This window comes from Thermothelomyces thermophilus, chromosome 7, assembly GCF_000226095.1.
Source record: "Thermothelomyces thermophilus ATCC 42464 chromosome 7, complete sequence".
Classification (NCBI taxonomy): Eukaryota; Fungi; Ascomycota; class Sordariomycetes; order Sordariales; family Chaetomiaceae; genus Thermothelomyces; species Thermothelomyces thermophilus.
In genome coordinates this window covers 2,321,933-2,343,116 of record NC_016478.1, presented here as the reverse complement: position 1 = coordinate 2,343,116, position 21,184 = coordinate 2,321,933, and the positions used below count along the sequence as shown (strand labels likewise).

Sequence of the window (21,184 nt, the reverse complement as noted above, 5' to 3'; positions counted from 1 at the left end):
TGCGATCCCCAGCAGCGAACGCGCGACTGCTGAGACTGGGACGCACGCCTGAGCTATTGCTGTCCAACTGGTCTATTGGGTAAAGACCTTTTTGACACTTTGTGTTCTTTGGTCCTCTCGGGACCTGTCGCGGCTGGCGACAGATAGAAGGAAGCTGTCCGTCTTGGACCTTCCGCGGCCGGGCGTTGCTATTGTTCGCCATTGGGTTGAAGTCTTCCCATTGTGCGCAAAAAGCAGTTGCGCCGTCGCCGCTCTTGCCCTCCCTGCCCGTTCTGGAGATGTCACAGTCACAGCTTCCATCCCATCTCACCCGCCGCCTTCGTTGCTTCCTCCTGCCCCGCGTTGCGCCTCCCTCCCCACCCCGCCGCGACCTGTTTTCTCTCGGAGTGTTCAGAAGGCAACCTCAGCCCTCTCCTCTTCCTCCACTACACTTTCCAGAGCGAGGCCATCGTGTTCTCTTGTCCTTACCAAGTAAGGAAGCAAGGACTGACAATGCCTTCACAAGCTCCGACACCGCGTGCCACACGCAATAGCCGTGGACTGCGCGGAAGTCCTAGTCCCAAACAGGTTTCGTCGGCTGCCGACTCGCGCCTGGGCGATTCTGCGCGAGTTGCTCGTCGTCGTCGCAGCAGCCGAACACCAGTCGATACCGATCTGTAAGCAATATTCCCCGGTGGTTCGTTGGAGAGTCATGATGCTTCTCAAGCATCCGCCAGTCCTGGACTTTGGCCATGATCTTCAGACACCTCAGAAACAAGATCATGTGGCTGACAATCTTGGTACTGTTAGTTCGTCTGCCCTCGGCACTGCCGTAGACACTCCTACCCCTCGTGCGCGGTTCGCCCATAGCCCCTCCCGCATCCGTGCTACCGCCCTAAAGGCGATTTCAGAGGACCAGCAACAACCTGCGACTCCAACACCAACCATTCGTCCTACGTCCTCCCGGCCGCCGATCTTCCCTCCGCCCGTTTCCCTCCCACCAGCGACCCCCTACGTCCCAACTCCGCTACCGCGGTCATCCTCTCCCCTCGAACACCCGCGAGTCACAGCTATCAGAAGCAGGCCGACGAGAAGTCCAAGAAGAACCGCTCCTCCAAAAACACCGGCCCGGTACACCCGGTACGTTACAAGGTTCATCGACCTAACACCACCTATCTCGCCCGCCGCAACACCCCAAAGTCCCGGCAGTGAAACTGCCCTTTTCAAGCAGCGTCGAGAGCAAGAAGGCGAGGACAAGTTTGCAAGGGAGCTGTGGATCGCCATCCGGAACGAACACTACATGAAAGGTTGCTGGTGTGGCCCGCCCAACATTTACAACTCGAAAGAAGAGGCAGAGGCTGCGACGGGTCACCTGCGCTTCTACCTCGCCGGGTCTGAAAATAAGAAGTTACGTGTTCTCCAGAAGAAGGACGACCATCGTTGGCACTGCGTCTGCGGCAACAACGAGTATCACGCGGTCTACAAGGACCTCTTAAACTCCAACGGAAAACGCCCGGCTGAAGACACCGAGGTCGACTTGCTCACGCAGAATCAAGAGCCGCGAGGGGTAGAGGGCAGCCAGAGCGTGGAACGGGTTGTGGCTGCACCTACCGACCCGGTTACAGGAGCGGTGCAATCACGCACGTTAGGGGCTGCCCAAGCGAAGAGTCCTGCGCCCGCCCAATCCATGTGGGCCCAGACTTACGGCATCTTGAGCCGTGCAGTGGCGATCATGGGCAGCCCCATTGTTGCTCTCCTTGATACGCTCCGTGGGCAATTCCTAGGCGATGCCTATGAGACGCTTGACACGCGCCGGACAAATCCTGCCAATGATGCCATTGTCGTCAAGAGGCTGAAGCGTCAAGCCCCTCTGTCTGGTACTGAACAGGCTTCTTCTGACATCGACGGTGATGGGTTTGACGACCTTGTTTGGGCCGATGACCCTACCCAGCGCATCGGACTCGACAAGCTCGAAATCATTTGCGCAGCCTTTGACACGCAGTACAAAATCATCAAAGACGACAAAGTCGTCCGCGGTTCGTCAATCGACGAGATACGAAACCAAGCCTCAGACCCTCGGATATACGAGACCAGTTTCAGTATTTTCCAGTACCAAGAGTACCTGTACGGGCCACTGCACCCTGAAGCTTCCGACGCCGAGAGAGCCGAGCGGTGGGACGTGGCTGTGGAGGGCTACGAGCAAGGGCTGCTACTATTCGGGCGTCTCGTGGCACAGATCTACGGTCCCAGCCTGCTTGCGGATCTCCGGCAGAAGCATTCCAGGCTGCCGCGGCGCTTGCCTGTAGGAAATAACGAGTTCAGAAAGGACTGCATGAAGCTGGGCAGGTTCTTGGGCTTCATGCGCTCGCTTGACTGCATACACAACACCGCCTTTGACCAGGCCCTGAGCCAGATGATTGTGGATGCTAATGCCATCCACAAGCAAGAGATGCCACCCAGCTACGTCAAGGCGAAGCAAGATCCGACCGAAACTATGCCCGGATGCTTCCCGAAGGAATCGGCCATAGTGGAGATCCCCGCTGATGAAGTCGACATTGAACCTTTATATGACTACAGGTTTCCGGATCCAGAGCCATCTGACGGGGAGCCGGAGGTTCCAGGGCCTGGCGTTTACAAAATGGTGCAGCACCCTAAGGGTATTCTGAAGCCGTCAAAGGCGAGGGACCCCTCTCCGCCCTCGCCGCAGTACGTCGCGACTCCAAAGAGGAACAGAAAACTTTCGTTCATCAGCCCGGTTTCGAAGTTCATCCCGCCTTCCCATATCCCTACGAAGGTGATGACGCCACTTGAAGAGGAACAGTTTCTGAACGCCAAGTTGAAGGCAGAAGTAGTCCGCGATGAGCATTCAACCCGCGCGTTCGAAGCCCTGAAAACGGTCTCTCGGCAGCCGGACGGGCCGCTCCGGCTCGAAGACAAGTGGAGCTTGGAGGCACTTGAGAGGGACGATCAAGAGATGGGACTGACTTACCATGCTCAGCACTACGGCAGCTTTCTCGATGGCCTCCGCGAAGAGCTTGAGAAGCGGGTCGAGCGAGACAGTGAAAGACGGGCAAAAACGTTGGCTAGACCGCCGCCACGACGACACATGGTCCATATCCCGCTCCCCCCGCTACCTTCTACCCCCGAAAGGCGTCGTCGGGCAGCCCATCTTCTCGAACATGACAGCAGCAGTCCGGCAGTCTCCACTCCAGGGACCAACCCTCTGTCACGCCTTGGGCCGGCAGAGCAACCCCCCAAGCCATCCGAGAAGAATCGTGGTCCCCGCAGTCTCGAGGAGTTCTTTGCAGAGGAGGAAGATGATTTGGCAATCTCTACTCTGAAACTTGAGCAGCTCCAGATCGACCGTCAGATTGGAGAGGAGTTAGAGACAAGCGTGCAGCGAGAGATTGAGGAAAAGCGAAAACGCAAGGAGGAAGAGGAGCGCCGAGAGAGAGAACGCCTCCTCGAAGAAGAGCGTCGGCGAAAAGAGGAAGAACGTCGCCGGGAGCAAGCAGCTCGGCAACGAAGGGAGGCCGACGAATTCGCTGCTCTCACCGGTCTAAGACGGCCGGCCCGCCCTCTTATCACCGCTCTGTCGGACGACTGGGACGCAAGAGTCGCCAATGCTGCGAGGGCCAATCCTACTGCCGAGTTGGTCAAGACCCTCGAGGGCCAACCGCTAACCAGGCGGGATTTCGAAGAGAAGCTTCTTCCGCCGACCGCGTGGCTGAACGACAATGTCATCATTGGCTCGATCCTTCACATCGCAGACTACGTCAATAGAGCAAAGGGCGCGACGGACCAGGAACCCAAATGTGCCGCCTTTACCTCGTACTTTTGGCCTCGCGTGCTCTCCCATGGCCCGGGTGGTTGCGGTCGCCTCTTGCGGAGAGCCGGCGTTCGCAAGGCCAACCTTCTTGACATCGACACGGTCCTCATTCCCATCTGCGCACAGTCCCATTGGACCCTGGCCGTGATCCGACCTGGGAAGCGCACCGTTGCGCACATCGACTCGATGCGCGGGGGTGGTGGGGACGAGAGGGTCAAAGCCAAGCTCCTCGAGCTGGTGCGCTTCATCCTCGAAGAAAAGTTTGTCGAGTCGGAGTGGCGCGCTGTCGATTACGAAGCCCCTCTCCAAACCAACGGCTGGGACTGTGGTGTTTTCACGATTACTAACGCTCTGTGCATGGCGATAGGCCTGAACCCAAAGGTTTCCTACACGGAGCGAGAGCTGACGCTGCAGCGTCGACGGCTCGCCGCTGTCTTGCTCAACGAGGGATTCAAGGGCGAGTTCAGCCTCGATGGGTTGTGAGTGAGGGACTCGACACATTGTCCTCTGCGCTAGCGGGAATATCTGCGCCTCGAGGAGCTGAACACGTGACAAGAGAGGAGGATATAACGCTGCCTTTCTCCCCGAGGCGTGTACTACATGTACAATATGTATTGTATTGGGTTCACATCCTGCTTTTTTGCTCCTTCTCGGTATGACATGGAGGACGGCGTTCGGATCATCAAGGCAGGGCGTAGTTGCATGTTGGCGCAGCATTGCGCCCGGTATAGTATGTTCAGACTGGGATTGGCGTTCTCAAAAAGAAAGAAAGGAAATGGAACGGCGGCAAGGACGTGACGCAGGCGACAGGGCCGATATCGACTGCTTTGACTTGGGGGATTTTCTTTTTCTCTTGGTGACTTCTTTGGGGGGTCTTTTGGGGCGCTTCTGTTACTGTCTGGCTCGTCGACGTGAGCAAATGGGGTGGGAGGATATACCCAGCTTCGAATTGTGATCTGATGAGGTGGGACAACGGAGGGAAAGGAGGGAAAGGAGGGAAAGGAGCGGGGCGTGAGCGAGCAATGATCTGGTCATGTGTGATTTTGGTTTATTTCCGGTCCTGTGACGTGCGGAGATAGAGGAATTGATCCTTGTCCCACTGCGCAGGCGTTCACTTCGTTGACGGCCGGCTGAGGCTTGTGATACACGCCCTCCCCCCATTCTGAACAATCCCTTTGGCTCCAGGATGGAATGGATGCCTAGACTTTTGCTGACGTAGGCCTCCTATCTCAACCACTTTTTGACACGATTCTGGACCATTCTATCGGTAAATCGCAAGCGACCAGCTGCATCACCGTGCCTCACGGCGACATTGGGAACGAAGGAGAATAGATACCCTGGGGGGGGGGGGGGGGGCGGGCTCGATGCCGGGCCCCTGGACTGTGTGCTCATCACAGGTTTGCGGTGTACATAGATTATACATATACTAGGTACTTGAAGTAGGGCACCTGGTCTCCGGAACTAACAAATAACCTTTTACCCTTTCTCTTGTTCCTGTTCTCTACCCAAGCTACTGTAGTGTCACTACGCAGTACTTTGGTATCTCGTCACGCCGGATGGGGGGGGGGGGGGGGGAGGGAGAAGGGGCTTCCGTCATGATGATCGATGGAATATGCAGGGAACGATCTCGGGAACGGAGTAAGGACCGATCGACAGCCGGGCTCTCCGACTGGGGAAGGTGGTAGTGCGTGCGTTGTGAGGTTGCTGTGTGTCAAAGTCAGTCAGTTGCGAGGTAAGCTGTTTGCATTGAGCTGGGTGTCTGATGTATATATGAGGTATGAGGTATGAAGGTTTGTATGCAGCGCCTAGTTACACAACAACTGCGTAAGGTTATGAATAAGGTGAGAGAACCAGGAAGTAGGGCATCCCCCCCCCCCCCCCCTTTCTCCCCCTCTCCCTCCTCGGGATGCCCGAGCTGACCATGCGGTCGGAGCTTGGTCGGACTTGAGTTGTAGGTTCATTGGTTCTTCTAGATTGTGTGCTGTGCTGTACAGAGTACGTACATACCAGACCTACACTACCTCAAGTATGTACTTAGATAGGACTGCGCCCCTTATGGTGCCCGAAGCAAGTCTAGCTCTTTTGGAAGTGGTATCTGGCTGTGACATGTCACGACTGGAGAAGGGTGTGACAGACGGTCCAGGTTCGTGTGTCTCCTGTTACATCGCGCCGAGCTAGACTCTCTGGAGAAGCTTCTCCCTTGTGTAATCCGTACTATGTAGTGTACTGCAGTATGTACACGAACCATCGGCGCCTGCCGAGGCATCTTCGTCGCATTCTCCTCCCTTCCCCACACTTCCACTGATGGAGTGTAGTTTGCGAGTTACACGACCAAGAACTCGGCTCGGAGAACGACAACCGGGACATGCCCCCGTTGCTGTCCCCATCCGTGAGCCGCCATCTAAGGGTAACAAAGCAGCTGACGATGCTACGTGCTTGCGTGGTCCTCATCGGCGGCGGATAGAAAACCTCCAAGGGGGCAGGGTCACCTACCACGAGTCTTCCCGTCCGGCCATCCTCGGCACACTGCAACAACGTACATCGTACTGTTGAGTGAGCTTGCGTGGTAGGTTGTATATATATATATATATATACCAGATACAAAAGTGATTCGCAACCGTCCGCGTATTGCGCGTGCTATGCTGTCTGTTCGCCGCCCCCTTTCCCCGCGAAGCGCGGCCCCTTCAATCCAACCCAACCAGGCATCCGGGGGGACACGCGCTCGGATACGCTGCACTACACTTCCATCCACTAGTGTAGTAGTAAGACCAAGGTAACGAGTGGACGGCAAAACTCCGGGTGGTGGTGATTATTGTATGGGTGTCCTTGGTTTGCTCCCAAGTCCTTGGTTTACAGCGTCGCAGCCGACCAAGCAAGTGAACCCTTCTGGCATGATTTTCGAACCAAGACGGACAAGAGGAAATACGATGGCCGTTGGTGGGGGGGGGGGGGGGGATCTCACGCCATCCCCATCGCTGCTAGAATTAATGACGGCGCGCCGGACTCCCCGAGGCTGTTCTCCGTCCCCGCTTCGGCCCAAGTCAAGAGCAGGGAGAATTCGGGGCCACGCATTCTGGATGCAGTACCTGGGACATATAGTTATTCTGCACTTCCAGTGGGCAAAAAGAAACGGTGCTCAACTTACCAGCATGAGCCTACCATCTGTTACATGCACACTGACTGTGTCCATGCACAGTACCGTCCTCGCCCCAACTTGACCCCCACGCATCCCTTCTCTGCTCCCATCGCCCCCGTCTCAGATAGACGAGCCTGGCCGCGTCCCCTTTTCCCGTTGGTTGCGGTGGAGTCGTTCCCACTTACGAATTACCCCCCCAGTGTTGCATTTCCCCGATATTTTTGCGCCCTCGTGGGTTGGATCAGAGAACCAGCTCAGCCCCGAGCCAGAGCAGATCCGGATGGGCAGCGTGGCCTGCTCCTGGACCGGCGAACAGGAGCCCGGCAAACGCAACCTCGACTTGCAACAAGGTATGGTGTAATCCTGACTGCGTACACAGTACACAGTACGGATGCTGAGCGTACCATTCCATGTACGGATTACATACGTATGTATGTACATACTGTACACTCGTTGTGCGGATTCTTCCCTACACTTGGGCTAGTATAGAGCAATGGGGGCCAAAACAGGCCAATGCGGTTGCTTGCCTTGCTTCTTCTGCTTGTCTGCTCCTCGTATACTCCGTAGGTATGTTTATAATTGACGGCGATAAGAACGGGGTCGGTCCTGCTCGATTCATAGTTGAGTATGGAGGACCTTTCCTCCCAGGTACGAGTGTTTGGAGGCGAATGCCCACAGTCCTGTGGAGAGAGATTGATCTGAATGGTGATTGATCTGAATGGTGAGCTGGGAGTCCAGACCGCCGTTTTCTTTTGTTGTCGGTGAAGCGTTCGCATCGAACCTGCGCGGCGCGTTCAGCTTGGGAAGCAAAGGAGCAACGGAGGGGAGCTGACAGCCAAACCACAGCAGCAACCCTGGATCGCCCGGCTACTCTTCTGTACGCTGGCGAGGAAATGGCTGCACAGCTGGACCGCAAAGAGTGGATGTTTGGTTCGCTCGACCCACCGAGCGAGGCTCCTAGAGCCACGCTCCGTTGACAACGCAAGCCCACTGGATCCACGAGGGAGAAGGGCTCGAGATGCTTGGCCAGCAACACTATTATGTACTCCGTAGTGCACACGTACAGTCCACTGTAGTGTACTACACGTGTACATTCCAAATCCAAAAAAGAAGCAAAACAAACCAAAAGAGAAGAAAAATTTGTTCTGGAACGACGGAGACGAAGGGTGGGGAACCGAAGGGGATCTCCGTGAAGATCGGCTTGAGCCGAAAGGCCAGGTGCATCCCGTCCACAACGGCCAGGGACGGCATCCGAGGTTCCGTGTTCCCTGGCTCGGAGCTGCGCTCTCCTTGCAGTTCTGTCAACGTTCATCACCGCCCATCAGGCGCCAGGGCACAAGGCAACCAGCACCACCACGCGAGGGTGGTGTGTTGTTAGACTAACTAGGGTCGACCGCTCGTTTTTGCCCCGGCGCGAAGTGGATAAAGCCCGTCAGCCATCTCGCTGGGGGTTTTCACAATCGGAACCTCGTATTGGTGGGCAGGAGGGCGTTCGACCTTGGCAGTGGAGTTTTGACAGATCATCTCGACGGAAAAGGTTTCGCGAGTGAGCTAATGAGCGAGAGTAGTGTAAAAAGTGATAAGAGAAAAAGAAAGAGTGCCACGTACGGATAGGGCTCGTTGAGACTGCGAACACTCTCATGGAATCTGTGGGTGTATTGCCCGGAGGCAGCATGTGCTGTGATCACTTACGGATGCAACCTCCCCCAAAATTTTTTGCGTGCGGCGAAAACAAGAACAAAATACTAGCAATTGAAGAAAAGAGAGAAGAACGAAGAGGATTGTTTAGACTGTATCACGATCAGTTTTGGAAATATGCGGTAATGCCGCCGCTTACTTTGGTTCCGAGCTGAACTCGTAGGCCGCAACAAAGGAGCTCTCAGTTGCTTCAAAAGGCAAGGGGCAGGCACCTTCGTTCGCGGCTCTTGCCCAGTCAGTCCCTCCGAGCGCGGCGTCTCCGCCGCCTACCTAACGGAAGCTTCCAGGCGCGCCGCATCCCTGAGCATACAGAGATTTAGTCGCACCGATTTGCTGCAGCGGCTCGCCCGGCTGCCGCCCTGCAGCAGGACGGCACAGCATGCAACCACAAAACCCAACAGGCGTCCGTTCTCCCCTCCCATGCGTTGCTTTTTCCTTGGCTCACGCAAACACCCGAGATGAGGAAGGCTTCTAGAAACCTTCTGAGAAACCTTCTGTCGCAGCTGCTAAAGCTTCTTCCGCCTTGCCGGATCCGGATGGTGACATCCAGCTTTGCGTCAAGAGGGAACCATCGATTTTTTGTCGTCGTGATCGAGACGAAGAGGTTGACGGCTTCTTTTTTCAAGTGTACAAAGTGACCAACGGAGAATTGCGCAGCATTGGCGACCCTGCCCCTAGTGTAGCGTACAGTACAGCACAGTACAGTACAGTCGTGCCGCACCATGGCAGCCGTTTCGCCATACGGGCCGCGGCTCTGCGGGCAAATCCGGTCGACTGAGTAGTCTGGATGGTTGACTTGTAATGGATACGAAATCGTGTGCGCCCCAAACAAAGGGTCTGCGACGGAACCATCCCTGGCCGACTCAGTCGGATGACATACCATCGGTTGTGGTGCTGGTACACTAGTGGTGGTGTTAATGGCGCCGGTTTATGGTGGTCATCATTAGCTCTGTGCAGCTGCCCTGTCAGGCTCGCGGCGTGCAGCCAGCCGACGTGGTTGCATTTTAACCTGTCATCCTTACTATGCGCTCCGCACGCAGCACACACGCCTGACGAAAGAGATATGGAGTTCGATGATGGAGGAAGAATGAAGAGGCTGACCAGGGCCACCCTGCAGGAAGATGTGGGTGGCTGCAACCCTGGTGGGGCCGGGAACCCTAGTGGGGTCCGGTCCGCCACAGAGAGAGAGAGAGAAGAGAGAGAGAAAGTTGGGCACCCGGAATGACGTGCCCAGTAGCCGTTCGGCACGGACGAGTCGCTTACCGGAACAGCCGGGCCTGTCAGCCCCCGTTAGTGTAGGTGCGCGGCGTCCAGGTGCGTGGCAAAGGGAAGCAACAAATGCGACGAGAGAGCGAGAACTGCGAGGTAACGGAGTGCGGCTGTGGTCCAACGCTGCCGCGCGGTCTGGCCCCATCGCACCGTAGTGTAGTGGATGTGTGTTCCGTGCTGTACCACGACACTGTTCGGGATGAGCGGCCTAAAACATAACCTTATTATCTCTCTTGTCTTTTTGTTTGACGCGCGGAGTGACGCGAGAGAGTGGGTGTCGGTTGGTTCAGATCATCGCTCCGATGGCGGCATGCCAACTGCTCAGTGCCCACTACGTTGACAGAGCATTATGGTGTCCTGTCTCATTTGTTGGGGGTCTGCGCCTGGTCTGGAAATCAACTCGTTAGTGTACAGTATCGGTTACACTACCCTGTGCCAGGGACCGCTGGATCGGGATGGTGGCGTTCAACCTCCTTCAGACCCCATTGGAGGAGAAGAGAACTCGCAGGAGGTTGGGTGTCACAGAAGGTCTCAACTGGTGTTGCTCAAGCAGAATTTGCTCGCTGAGTAGGCGGGGGAATATGACTATACTTCGTACTCGCACGACAAGTATGTTCGATCAGAAGATCACCATGGCGTGCCTGTGCAGTTCAATCGTGTACGAAAGACCTCTGAGAACGCATCTAGGATTGCGATTTTATCATGGCATTTCTTCATATTCTCTTTTTTCTCTCCTTCACTCTTATTTTCACTTGCGTTCTTCTTTTTGATCCCTCTCTCTCTTTTTTTTTTTTTTTTATGGCATTCCAAGTCATTACGAGAATGGATATTCTGGAGCCCAGCAATGCCAGCTCAACATGTTAGAAATACTATACAAGTACTCAAGTGCGTCGAAAACGGTGTAAGAGAACAGCGGTGAACTGTCGCAGACTCTTTCTTCAGTCCGGGCATTTTTTCCATTCTCTCAGAGCTGAACCGGACTGTCCGTTTTCGCTCACGGACGCTCCCCCAGATGCTGCCAAGGGCCGCTCTGATTGGGAGTGCGGCGTTCCGACAGAGTAAACTGCCGATCCGGACAGCAACTAGGACGGAGACTCCAGGGACCACAGGATCGGCGCAGGAAACGATGGCCCATGCATACCTAGTGTATACATTCATTACAGGCTCAGATGCATCAGAGACAGTGCTTGATTGATGTATGAAATATTACATGCCCGATGTTTTTGATTACCATACCCAACACTACACTAGTGTACTATGTACAGTCAGGGGTCAAAAGTATTGTGCCACCCCGCCTGGCCGAAGCCAGCACGAAGACCCAGTTCAGACAGCGTCGTGGCGGTCACGGTACCGAAAGAGCCGTGTAATTATCTGAGGACATGGACGGTTGTTTTGTAATCCATATGTCAGAAACGATGATTATAAAAATATGGAGGTCGTGTTCCTTCGTGTCAGCTCACGATAGCACTACCGAGTAGCGTACCCGCGATTGCCGGCAGAGATTGCAATCACTGAAAAAAATCTAAGACGTTTTTTGGCTTTTTTTTGTTCTTGGTAGTTCCTTTTGGTGGAGTTCGATATGTCGGGAGGCAAAGCGGTGTCGGCCCGCTCTCTCCCCTGTCATCGTGTGACGCCATCACAGACATCATCTGTCGAACGACGTGTCATGCCATATCCATGCCATCTCCACGGCAATGGCGAAGGAACCAGATTCATGTGCGAGAGACCGTTCTGGAGGGACAAAGTCGAGAGTGCTTCGGTTGCATCACATTGCCACCAACGGTAACTATCGGCCGGAGCAGTGACCCATCCAATCATACCCGTGGTGAGATCGTCTTCGCACTAACGATCTTTTGAGGGGTGGCCAGGGCACCCTAATGGTTGATTGGGCGTGCGTGCAGCATGGGCCGCCGTCCATGGGTCCGTGGTCGCCCCTCGCACCCTCCCAGAATACTTCTAGAAGCCTTGTGTGCCTGCCCTGTTTTTTTTTTTCGCGGTCGGGGACGGGATCAGGGTGCCCCACTTTCGGGGCCGCCTCATATTATTCATTTACTCTGCGCAGAATAACCCATGAATTCCACTACATACCAGAGTAGTACCAAGAAGACTGCAACTCATACCATAGTACTACGTTGCAACGCGTTACTAGGGTTCGTTGTGGGTATATGCCACAGCAGCAGCCACAGGATTCAGGTGCCGGCAACTTGGCCGACCAAGGCAACCTGTAATAGTGCAGCAGCAGGTTGCAGTCATTTTCTGCCCGAAGACGCTCTCGGAATACCGTAACAAGTGTAGTATAGTATCGTGGTTGGTTCATATCTATTATTTTTTTTTCTTACTGAGCCTGCCGTGGACTCCGCTAGCCCCATTCACTTGATCAGCCCCGTGTCGTCAGCAACCAAGGTTGAAGGGACCCATGTTCCCGCCTGCTGCCCGGCTATCGGTGGTGTAATCCGTAGTACAGCCGATGTGTCCCTACTGCGCTACGCACCGTATGTGTGTTATTTACGTAAATATATACATACATACATGGGTACCTAGCAGTACGCTATCGTCCGCAGTTTTGGCTTGACGGGGCATAGTGAAGCAATAGCGTTGGTCGGAAGTCCATCCCGCGCGGATGTCGCTCGACTTAAGAAACTGCCCTCTTTTCTGCCCGAAGAGAAAACGCTACTGTGTAAATTCGTCATGGCAAGGATGGAATCTTGCCGTTTGGCTCCAGGGCCGCTGCCAGGCGCGCTGAACGGATGCGCTACGCCCTCTAAGTAATAGACTGGCGCCGGTGGGGAGGGGGGTTGCCCTTTTCCAGGTCCCTTGCACAGTAACTCCGTAACTCCCCGGAACAATCCCAATTCAGCCCCTGCCGTGCTCTGCCCTGGGACCCCCCCCTCCACTCCGGGCATGGTGCCCTGCAATGTGGGGAGTCCCTTCCTTCTGCGAACCTTCTAAAAAGACAGGCTGCATGCCGTGCTTTCTGTCGGTTTTCCCTTTTGATCCGCTTCTCCCAGAATTCTGAACCCTTTTCCCCCTCCCCCTCCAACCGCCAATCTGGAATTCATAGCGCCCGACTCCCGCTCCTCCATTTCGCTCGCCTCTCTACCAACCGGCCGGGTCGACTTTCCACTTTGACGAGTCAACGCCTCCTTTTTTTTGGCATACGGAGCAAAGCGCAGGCGCCATAGCTTGGTATTGTTGGTCTGGGAAGTCCTTTTGAATATTGCGCGTGGCCTCTCGACCCCACGGCGTACACTAATTTGACCCACCGACTACCTCTTTGGCCCCCGGGCTTTCGCTGCCGACATCCTCTCCTTTCGCACCGTTCCTTTGTGGTTCTGTAAGACAGAAGGGCCGCCCACGGAACACACCGGCTCGGCCGTCTGCATTACTTCCATTGCTCCCCTCCGCCTCCTTCTGGGCCCGGACGCGCCTTTGGTCACTTTATTAATAAGCTGGACGCCGATTTGAGACCGGACAGGGTCCCATTCAGTGCTGTCACACCTTGGTGTTGTGCCGCTGTGCGCCCACCGGTTGTTTGAGATAGGAGTGCTCCCAAGCAGCCTGTCCAGACCTTCTAGATCACTCCGCTGCGTCTCGCTCTCACCCTTGGTTTCACCACCGGCAACCTGCAGAGCCCGTTGGGTGGGTGTTTGCTGCTTGATACGCGCTTCTCAAGGACGTGGCGAACAGGTTCTTGACCGCAAACCACTGCATTCTTCCCCAACCCCCCGCCAGTGCCCCCTGCACGTTCCCGGAAACCCCGACGTGGTATTGGGCCGACTCGTGAAACGGTAGACGCTCTTCGGCAAAGGCGGGAAGTTGCTGGTATTGCGCTGAGTGAGAGGCGGCCCACCTCGACACAGTCGGCACTGTCAAGTCGCCGCAGCCAGGGCAAGCGACGGATCGGTGACGGCCGTGCCATGCTGAACCGGCAGAAATGAAGAGGAGGAAGATTTGATTCTTTCCGTTTCTATTCAAGACACCACTCGTTCTCTGGCAGGTACACATCGACTGCTCGCTTGCTTGTCGGAGAGGCTAAGGGCAGGATGCCCGGGGCGCAGCGTCGAGGGCACGCAACGGCGCCGATGCCCCCAAGACCGATCTCGAGGGAATCAACGCAGCCCGCATCCGTCCTAGAGGGCGCCGAAGGCGATTCCATCATGTCAGCATCCCGGCCTCCGAGCCTGGCTCTCATGCCTCCGTCTTCAGCATGCTCGGACCCCGCCTCGCCCCCGTCATTAAGAGACATACTCACAAACAACGCGCCACCGCCCTATACCCTTGGCGCTTTCACGGCCTTCTTGTCCCAGAACCACTGCATGGAGACGCTGGAGTTTACAATGGACGCCGACCGCTATAGCGCGGCGTACTCTAACCTTGTGGGGCGGGAGCAGGCTTCCGGTTCCAGAGAGAGCAACGAGTACGTATCCTCTCTCTGGAAGAAGATCATGAGCGCCTACATAGTACCCTACGGTCATCGAGAAGTCAACCTTCCAGCACATGTTCGGGACCGTCTGTTATCGCTCTCCTACACTCCCGTGCCACCAGACCCGTCGGAATTGGACGAGGCCGTGAGAATCGTGTACGAATTGATGAACGACTCAGTCCTGGGCCCATTTCTTGCCTCCGTGACGCCACAGCACGACTGGACCGAGGACAACGACCCCAGGCATGCGCGCTCACGACTCCGCATTCCTCGGGACATGTCGTCGAGCTCAGACGAGGCGAGTCGATCGCCCAAGGTTGGCTTCTTGCCCATGTTCAGCATGCCGTGGGCGACCGAGCCCAAGAGTTCCACAACGTCGTCTAGCGAGCCCGCTGAACGCGGGCTGACGGACAGTAACCTGAACACGCCATCCCCGGCATCCACCGAGCCGATGACACCACCCACCACGCCGCCGGTTTCCGATTGGGAACTCGCCTCCTCCCCCGGGGCCGTGCACCATAGGGCTGCCAGCTCACAGAGCAGCGGCTGGAAGAGAGTGGGCGCCAAACTCGGCTTCGGCAGAATTAGCCGCAGCAAGCGTGGGCACAGCTCGAGCGCCACGTCGGCCCCCCCAGGCCTTGAGGAGATGTCGAGACGCGAGCCCGACCACCCCAGACGGAAAACCAATCCCTTATAGGGATTACAGGTTATGCCGGTGCCTGAAGACACCGTTGCAACCTCCCCTGAATGCACCCCGCCGGCACCACCCGACAAGCCCGCCGACAAGCAAGAGGCACAGGCTGACGATCAATTGCCTGACGTGCCGAGCGACTGGGAGGAACCGCACCCGGGCCAGCGTTACTCGATCACCGTCGTGGAGGACGGGGGCCCGGGTGTGGCTGGCAATACTAACGGAGTGGACAGAGTCGGCATGGCCGCAAAAGCTTATTCTCCTTATTACACTCGTGGGTGGACGGCGAGAGCCCGGCGATTCGCCCCGCCGCGGCTTCGGACGCCGTCGAGACTGCGTCTCGCCAAAGCCTCCAAGGACAAGGCGACATTGTCCATCCGCGCGGCGAACAGCAGCGACGATTCAAGCAGTGCGGGCCCCACATCCAATTGCGCGGCGGAAGCACCCTCCACTCCAACGGGTTCCAGCCCCCTGTGCTGCCCGCTGCTGAATAAGAGGAGCCCCGCTACCCTCTGCCCGCCAGCTACGCTAGCGCCGAACACCAGTTTGCGCCCACCACCAGACGACGACGCCTCCTCGGTTCGCCTCTCGATGACGGATTTCTCTGGCCTCCTCAACCCAGGCCTGACTACAATTACTACTTCGAGCACTGACGCTTGCTCGTTCATGTTGCTCGAAAACACTACCACGACGGAGAAGCGATTACTGCATGTCCCGCCTTGCAACGAGGGCGACCGCGAGGAGGTCGACCCAGACCCGTACGGTTGGGAGGCGGAGCTCGAGAAGCGCGTCACGCACCAATGTGCCGCCGGCACCGTGGGGCTGGGCATGTCTGATTGCTGTCGCGTGCCGGTGATTCAGTACCGGCGAGCCAGCGGCGCCAAGAGGACACTGTTGCGGAGGGTCCTCAGCTTTGGGCCTTCTGCAGGAACCAACGCTGAGGGTTGATGGCCCTCGAAGTTGTCGTTGTTTCACACTACTTCTTTCCCATCTCGTTCCTCATAATCTGCCTGGTTTCATACGTCGAGTTACTCTATTGGTTGGTTGCTTGGTCGGCTGGTTGGTTGGACGATGTGATGGAAATACCCTGTCGCATGTCTCTGCATATGGCTCTCGCTTTGGCAATCGCTTATTCTCTAGACTTTGTGTTCGGTCGGATGGCTGGATAGATGGGCGGGTGGGAGCCTACTACCTTCTTTCCGTCTTATCTTTGTACTATGATTGATGGTTCCTTTCTCTTTCTCTTTCTCTCTCTCTCGCACTATGTTATGTGGAATGGCAAGCATGAGACGGCGGATTAGGAGGCAAACAAATGGGTGGGCGGCTCGGCAGGCGGTTTCCTCTCTTCTCTCTTCTTGTTTTCTTTTCCCGGTCATCGGATGGTTTCCTTTTGTCCTTTGTGGCGTGGGTGTGTGATGTTGCGTCGTGTACACGCATACGAAAGTGATGGAAAGGCAAGCGGGCGGCGTTCCGGATGCCGGGGTGGTAAAAGGATCTGGACCTTGGGGAAGCGTGGCATGCATGCATAGGTACATACAATCAAGAAAGAGCATATTCTTCTTCACTCGTTCCTTGGAGTGACGGTCCTCAGGTTCTTTACTGCAGTTCAGTTGTAGGCCTCATTGACTGATGATGGGTGATGAGCCAGTCTTAAACACCTCCATCCATGCCTGGGGCTTGAGTGTACCAAGTCAAGATGTGTGCCGAAGATTTGGTTCCGCAATGCTACCACTTCGCTTCTCCTTGGAGGCCGGAGCTGAGCCACTGATGGAGACTTCTACTATTATTTGGTCAACAAGCCCTGAGCCGAGGGTCACCCATCCTAGCCATTCGATTCCCAATTCGATGGAGTCGCTTCTGGCGAAAAGGGGGGCATCCTTGTTCGGCGAAAATGAGAAAGGGAAAAGTTAAGAGAGCACCGAGAAAGCATTCCTGTCCGGCCTCTCCGCGGCCACGTGAACATCGACCAGAAGAACCGAGGAGAATTTAAGGACCAATGTCGCCATGTCGATCCATCCTCCGGCTGCTCATCAGAAACGCAGAGTCTCCAAAAGAAGAACCCCCCCTTTCCTTCCCCCTTTCCCTTTTTGCACTCCTACCTCCCTCCTCCACCCTTTCTAGGAAGGTCCGAAAGCAGCTACATGCTCCTGTGAGCGCGTTTTTGCCCACGCTAATCACGAGGCACGTTGTAAACGGAACCCATCCCCGATCTGTCTTTTTTACCCCTGAGACATGACGTGGTGTCGAGTGTCTCGCTTTTTGTCTCATCACTGCCTTTGTAAACCGAGACAGCGCTCCCAATTCTCGAGTCCGTCTCCTCCTCCTCCTCCTCCTCCTCCTCCTTCTTGATCTTCTTCCTCACCTCTCCTGGCCAACCCCCCCTAGCCCCCCTGTCACAAGACGATCGGATAGGGCAGGCAAGGAAGGGAAGGAGCAAAACTTTTCCTTGGTCCGGACGGAGTCCTGATGATGCGGGCAACAAAACAAAGCGCCAGTGGCGAGGGGGGGTGTGAAAAAGGGGCCTGATGGCGCGCTCGGAGTGGCAAACGGGACGCACACGAATGAGGAGGGGGTGCAAGTTGCCTCTTTTTGTTTTGAGAACGGTAAGTTGCAACAATCAGGCAGCAGCAGTATGGCCCCGAGAAAAAAAAGGTTGTTTCGTTAGAGATCACACGAAGAGGGAAAACAAAGGGGGGCCAACAAACCGCTTCTTTGCTTGTTGTTGTAATATGGGCTGCTTGACGACACCCAAGGTCGAGTTGGAAGCATATCCATTAGCGATACGGCTACAGCGATACCAGCGTCGAAAAAAAGTGAAAACAGTTCTCCAGCGTACAGGGATCCAGAAAAACACACATGCATCCAGCCCATGCCCGTCTAGAGAGACCACCGCAAAGATGAAGGGGGAAAAAAACGCCGCGACCATGCCGGGTACTGAACCAAAAAACCCAACCTATCGACTTTAGGGACTAATTTTGCTTCTCCCGCTTCGCTCGAGCACTCGTATCTACTCCTCCTCGTCGACCGGCTTATCGTGTCGCGAGTACATGCGATACTCGAGCGAAGACTTCCAGTCGATCTTGCCCTGCTCGATCTGCTTCCGGGTGACCGAGAGCATAGGCTGGGGCAGGCCCATTGACTCGAGGAATTTGACGGCTACGAAGGGGAGGAACTGTCAGTTATGACCATTCGGGAAGCTCAAAAACATGACCCGAGAAAAACAAAAAAAAAAAAAAAGGAGGAGAGAATTCCTAGCAGTTTTATCAGGAGGTGTGTCGAACTTACTCTCGTTCCACTCGAAGTCCTGCCTCTTCTTGTCCCAGCCGAGCTCCTGCGACATGATGTCGATGATCTTGGGGAGGGCCTCGAGGGCGGCCTGGGCGTTGAGGAAGGCGAGGCGGGTGCGGCGGGCGAGGACGTCGGCGGCCGTCTGGGCGTACTCGTGGCGGACGGCGTAGCGGACCTCGCCGTCGACGAAGGGGTAGAGCTGCGAGATGCGCTCGCCGCGGGCGGGGAAGCGCTTGTCGGTGGGGCGGCACAAGGCGGCGACGGTCCAGGCGCGGTCGCCGTAGCTCTCGGTAAGGTGCTTGGCGACCTCGGTCTCGACGCCGAAGTGCTGGATCAGGTGGATGAAGAGGGTGCGGCTCCAGCCGTGGGCGCCGATGAGGCGCACGCGGTGGGTCTGGCAGGTGCCGTCGAGGTTGGCGCCGTCGTCGACGTTCTCGGTGCCGCTGACGCGGGGCGCGTTGACGACCGGTTTCGGCTGGAGGTTGAAGGCCTTGATGGCGGCGTCGACGCACTCCTCGGCCATCTGCCGGTACGTGGTCCACTTGCCGCCGGCGCAGGTGAGCAGGCCGGACTCGGAGATGTCGACGAGGTGGCTGCGCACGAGCGACTCGGTGTTCTTGGCCTTGGGGTCCTTGACGAGCGGGCGCAGGCCGGACCAGGCGGCCAGCACGTCCCCGCGGCGGACGTTGATGTCCGGGGAGAGGTAGTGGCGGATCTCGTTGAGGATCCACTGGATCGACTTCTCGTCCGGTAGCGGGTTCGTCGACACCACGGCCGGCTCGTCCGTGGTGCCGGCGATGGTGTTGCCCTGCCAGGGCAGGAAGAAGATGACCCGGCCGTCCGACGTCGCGGGGTCGATCAGGCCCATCTTGCCGGGGCTGTAGTAGCCGGGCAGGATGACGTGCACGCCCGAGGCGGGAGCGACGATCTCCTTGCAGTTGGGGTCGTCCATCTTCCTGATGCTGTCGGTGAAGGGCCCCGTGCAGTTGATGACGCACTTGGCCCGGATGCCGAACTCCTCGGCCGGCTTGCCGTCCCTCTCGGGAATCTTGTCCTTGACGGTGGCTCCGCAGAGCTTGCCCTTGTCGTCCTTGAGGAGCCCGGTGACCTCCATGTGGTTGACGACGGTGGCGCCGTACAGGGCGGCCGTCATGGCGAGCGACACGTTCATGCGGGAGTCGTTGTGGGCGCCGTCGTAATAGACCAGGGCGCCGACGAGGTCGGTCTGCTTCAGCATGGGGAAGGCGTCGATGGCCTTGCTCTTGGTCAGGAAGTAGGAGCTCTCTATGCCCTCGCTGCCGGCGAGGAAGTCGTAGAACTTGGTGCCCGCCCAGTAGTAGGGGACCTTCCACCAGCGGTCGAGCGGCAGCATGATGGGGAGCCAGCTGCTGAGGTGCGGCGCGGTCTGCAGGAAGTAGGTGCGCTCCTTGAGCGCCTCCTTGACCAGCTCGTACTGGGCGTAATCCAGGTTCCATACGGCCTTCTCGAGGTAGCGCACTCCGCCGTGGACGAGTTTGGTGCTCTTGCTGCTGGTCCCGCAGCTGAAGTCGCCGCGCTCGACCACGGCCACCTTGAGCCCACGCGTGGCGGCGTCGAGGGCGACTCCCGAGCCCGTCGCGCCGGCGCCGATGACCAGGATGTCGTACTCCTCGCCCTCGCCCTCGCCCTTGCCCTCGCCCCCGCCCCCAACCCCGCTGCTGCTCTTCTTCAGGTCGGCGATCTGCTCAAGGCGCGACTTGACGCGGGGGAAACGAGGCAGCTTGAAGGTGCCGTCGGCGCCATAGATGGGCGGCGGGACCACGGGGCCCTCGTATCCGGGAATGTTTCGGGGTCGGTACGTGTAGTAGAGAACACCGCCCGCCGCGCCGGCGACGGCGAGCGGCGGTATCAGGCGCCGTGCTTTCGCGAACCTCGACATTGGGCGGCTAGGTGGTAGAGGTGAAAGGACCAAGAAACTGGCGCCGGCGGGCCTTCTTGTGGATGAGTGCGGAAGGCGGATTGCCCCAACTCCACCAATGACGCAACCGCAGGCGTGCGAGATGGGTTGTGTGGAGTTGCTTGCTTCCCGCGCTTCCGCTGAAGGGAGCTAATAAAGGCCCCAAGAATGTCAGTTGCAACTCGTAAAACACTTCTCTGGTCCGTTTGGCTCATCAATGGACTTTTTTTATCAATCCGTACCTGGAGAGTCAGTCTCCTTTGTTGCTTCGGCTTCTTTTCCCTTCCCTTTTCTTTTCTTTTTCCTCTTCCGCTTTTTAGTTATACTTTCACTTTTTCCTCTCTTCTCCTCCCAAGACTCGTCCCAGCACGCAGATCGGCAAACGGGTCGCTGTATCTGGCACTCGGCGGCGGCTCGGCGAGGGGTCTGCGGAGAATCGTCAGGTCGAGAACTGAAGATCGGCGGGCAACGAGTCCGAAGAAATCGGGTACCTGAACTCTGCCGCAAGATCAGCGATTCGAAGTGTGGACGACTATCAATCAATGGCTGAGCTACTAGCCTGGTTCGTAGCCAGGCGTGTGCGGAGCCGCGCCAGACGAGGGAGAAGAGACAGCAGCGGCTGGAGTCATGACGAGATGTTGTAGCCGAAGCCGGGATTTGAATGTTAGGCGACCTGTCGTGTACGCAGGAATTGAGATCCGAGCCACCCCCGGCAAATGGGGCATGCTCTAGCGTGCCGATATCCTATCTCATAGTATGTACATATGTACTCGGGTCCCCCCGCGCATACTCCCGCAGCCAATTCGCCCGCAGAGTTGGGGCACGTTGGTTTGGTCCCGCTCCAGCATTCCGCGTGGTGCTGCTGATTTTCCGCCAATGGGGGCGCCTGGCTGCAATGGTTGCACCGACTCTATCTCAACTGGGAGGTGCAACGA

At 56.8% G+C, this 21,184-nt stretch overlaps 4 protein-coding genes across 4 annotated transcripts; 3 read left to right on the top strand and 1 right to left on the bottom strand.

The window, feature by feature from the left end:
• The first annotated feature begins 347 nt into the window (after nt 1-347).
• On the top strand, nt 348-4,377 carry MYCTH_2312400 (uncharacterized protein). The gene is made up of 2 exons (XM_003667009.1): nt 348-656; nt 790-4,377. The coding sequence occupies exons 1-2, from the start codon at nt 493-495 to the stop codon at nt 4,289-4,291; spliced, it is 3,666 nt and encodes a 1,221-aa protein (XP_003667057.1). The 5' UTR covers nt 348-492; the 3' UTR covers nt 4,292-4,377.
• A 9,147-nt stretch (nt 4,378-13,524) lies between these two features.
• Nucleotides 13,525-15,161, top strand: MYCTH_2312397 (uncharacterized protein). Its single transcript, XM_003667008.1, has one exon. The coding sequence runs from the start codon at nt 13,955-13,957 to the stop codon at nt 15,029-15,031; it is 1,077 nt and encodes a 358-aa protein (XP_003667056.1). The 5' UTR covers nt 13,525-13,954; the 3' UTR covers nt 15,032-15,161.
• MYCTH_2312396 (uncharacterized protein) lies at nt 15,162-16,008 on the top strand. The gene has a single exon (XM_003667007.1). It carries the CDS (start codon nt 15,692-15,694, stop codon nt 15,971-15,973), a length of 282 nt encoding a protein of 93 aa, XP_003667055.1. The 5' UTR covers nt 15,162-15,691; the 3' UTR covers nt 15,974-16,008.
• Nucleotides 16,009-18,032: 2,024 nt separating this feature from the next.
• On the bottom strand, nt 18,033-20,231 carry MYCTH_104076 (glycerol-3-phosphate dehydrogenase; the record flags this gene model as incomplete). The annotated part of the gene is made up of 2 exons (XM_003667006.1): nt 18,033-18,181; nt 18,311-20,231. The coding sequence occupies 2 exons, from the start codon at nt 20,229-20,231 to the stop codon at nt 18,033-18,035; spliced, it is 2,070 nt and encodes a 689-aa protein (XP_003667054.1).
• Between the last annotated feature and the right edge of the window lie 953 nt (nt 20,232-21,184).

Excerpts from the sequence above, each read along its gene's own strand:
- MYCTH_2312400 (XM_003667009.1), top strand. The coding sequence starts at position 493 with ATGCCTTCACAAGCTCCGACACCGCGTGCCACACGCAATAGCCGTGGA. Across the intron at positions 657-789 it reads ACACCAGTCGATACCGATCT|TTCGTCTGCCCTCGGCACTG; the intron begins GTAAGCAATATT and ends TGGTACTGTTAG.
- MYCTH_2312397 (XM_003667008.1), top strand. The coding sequence starts at position 13,955 with ATGCCCGGGGCGCAGCGTCGAGGGCACGCAACGGCGCCGATGCCCCCA.
- MYCTH_2312396 (XM_003667007.1), top strand. The coding sequence starts at position 15,692 with ATGTTGCTCGAAAACACTACCACGACGGAGAAGCGATTACTGCATGTC.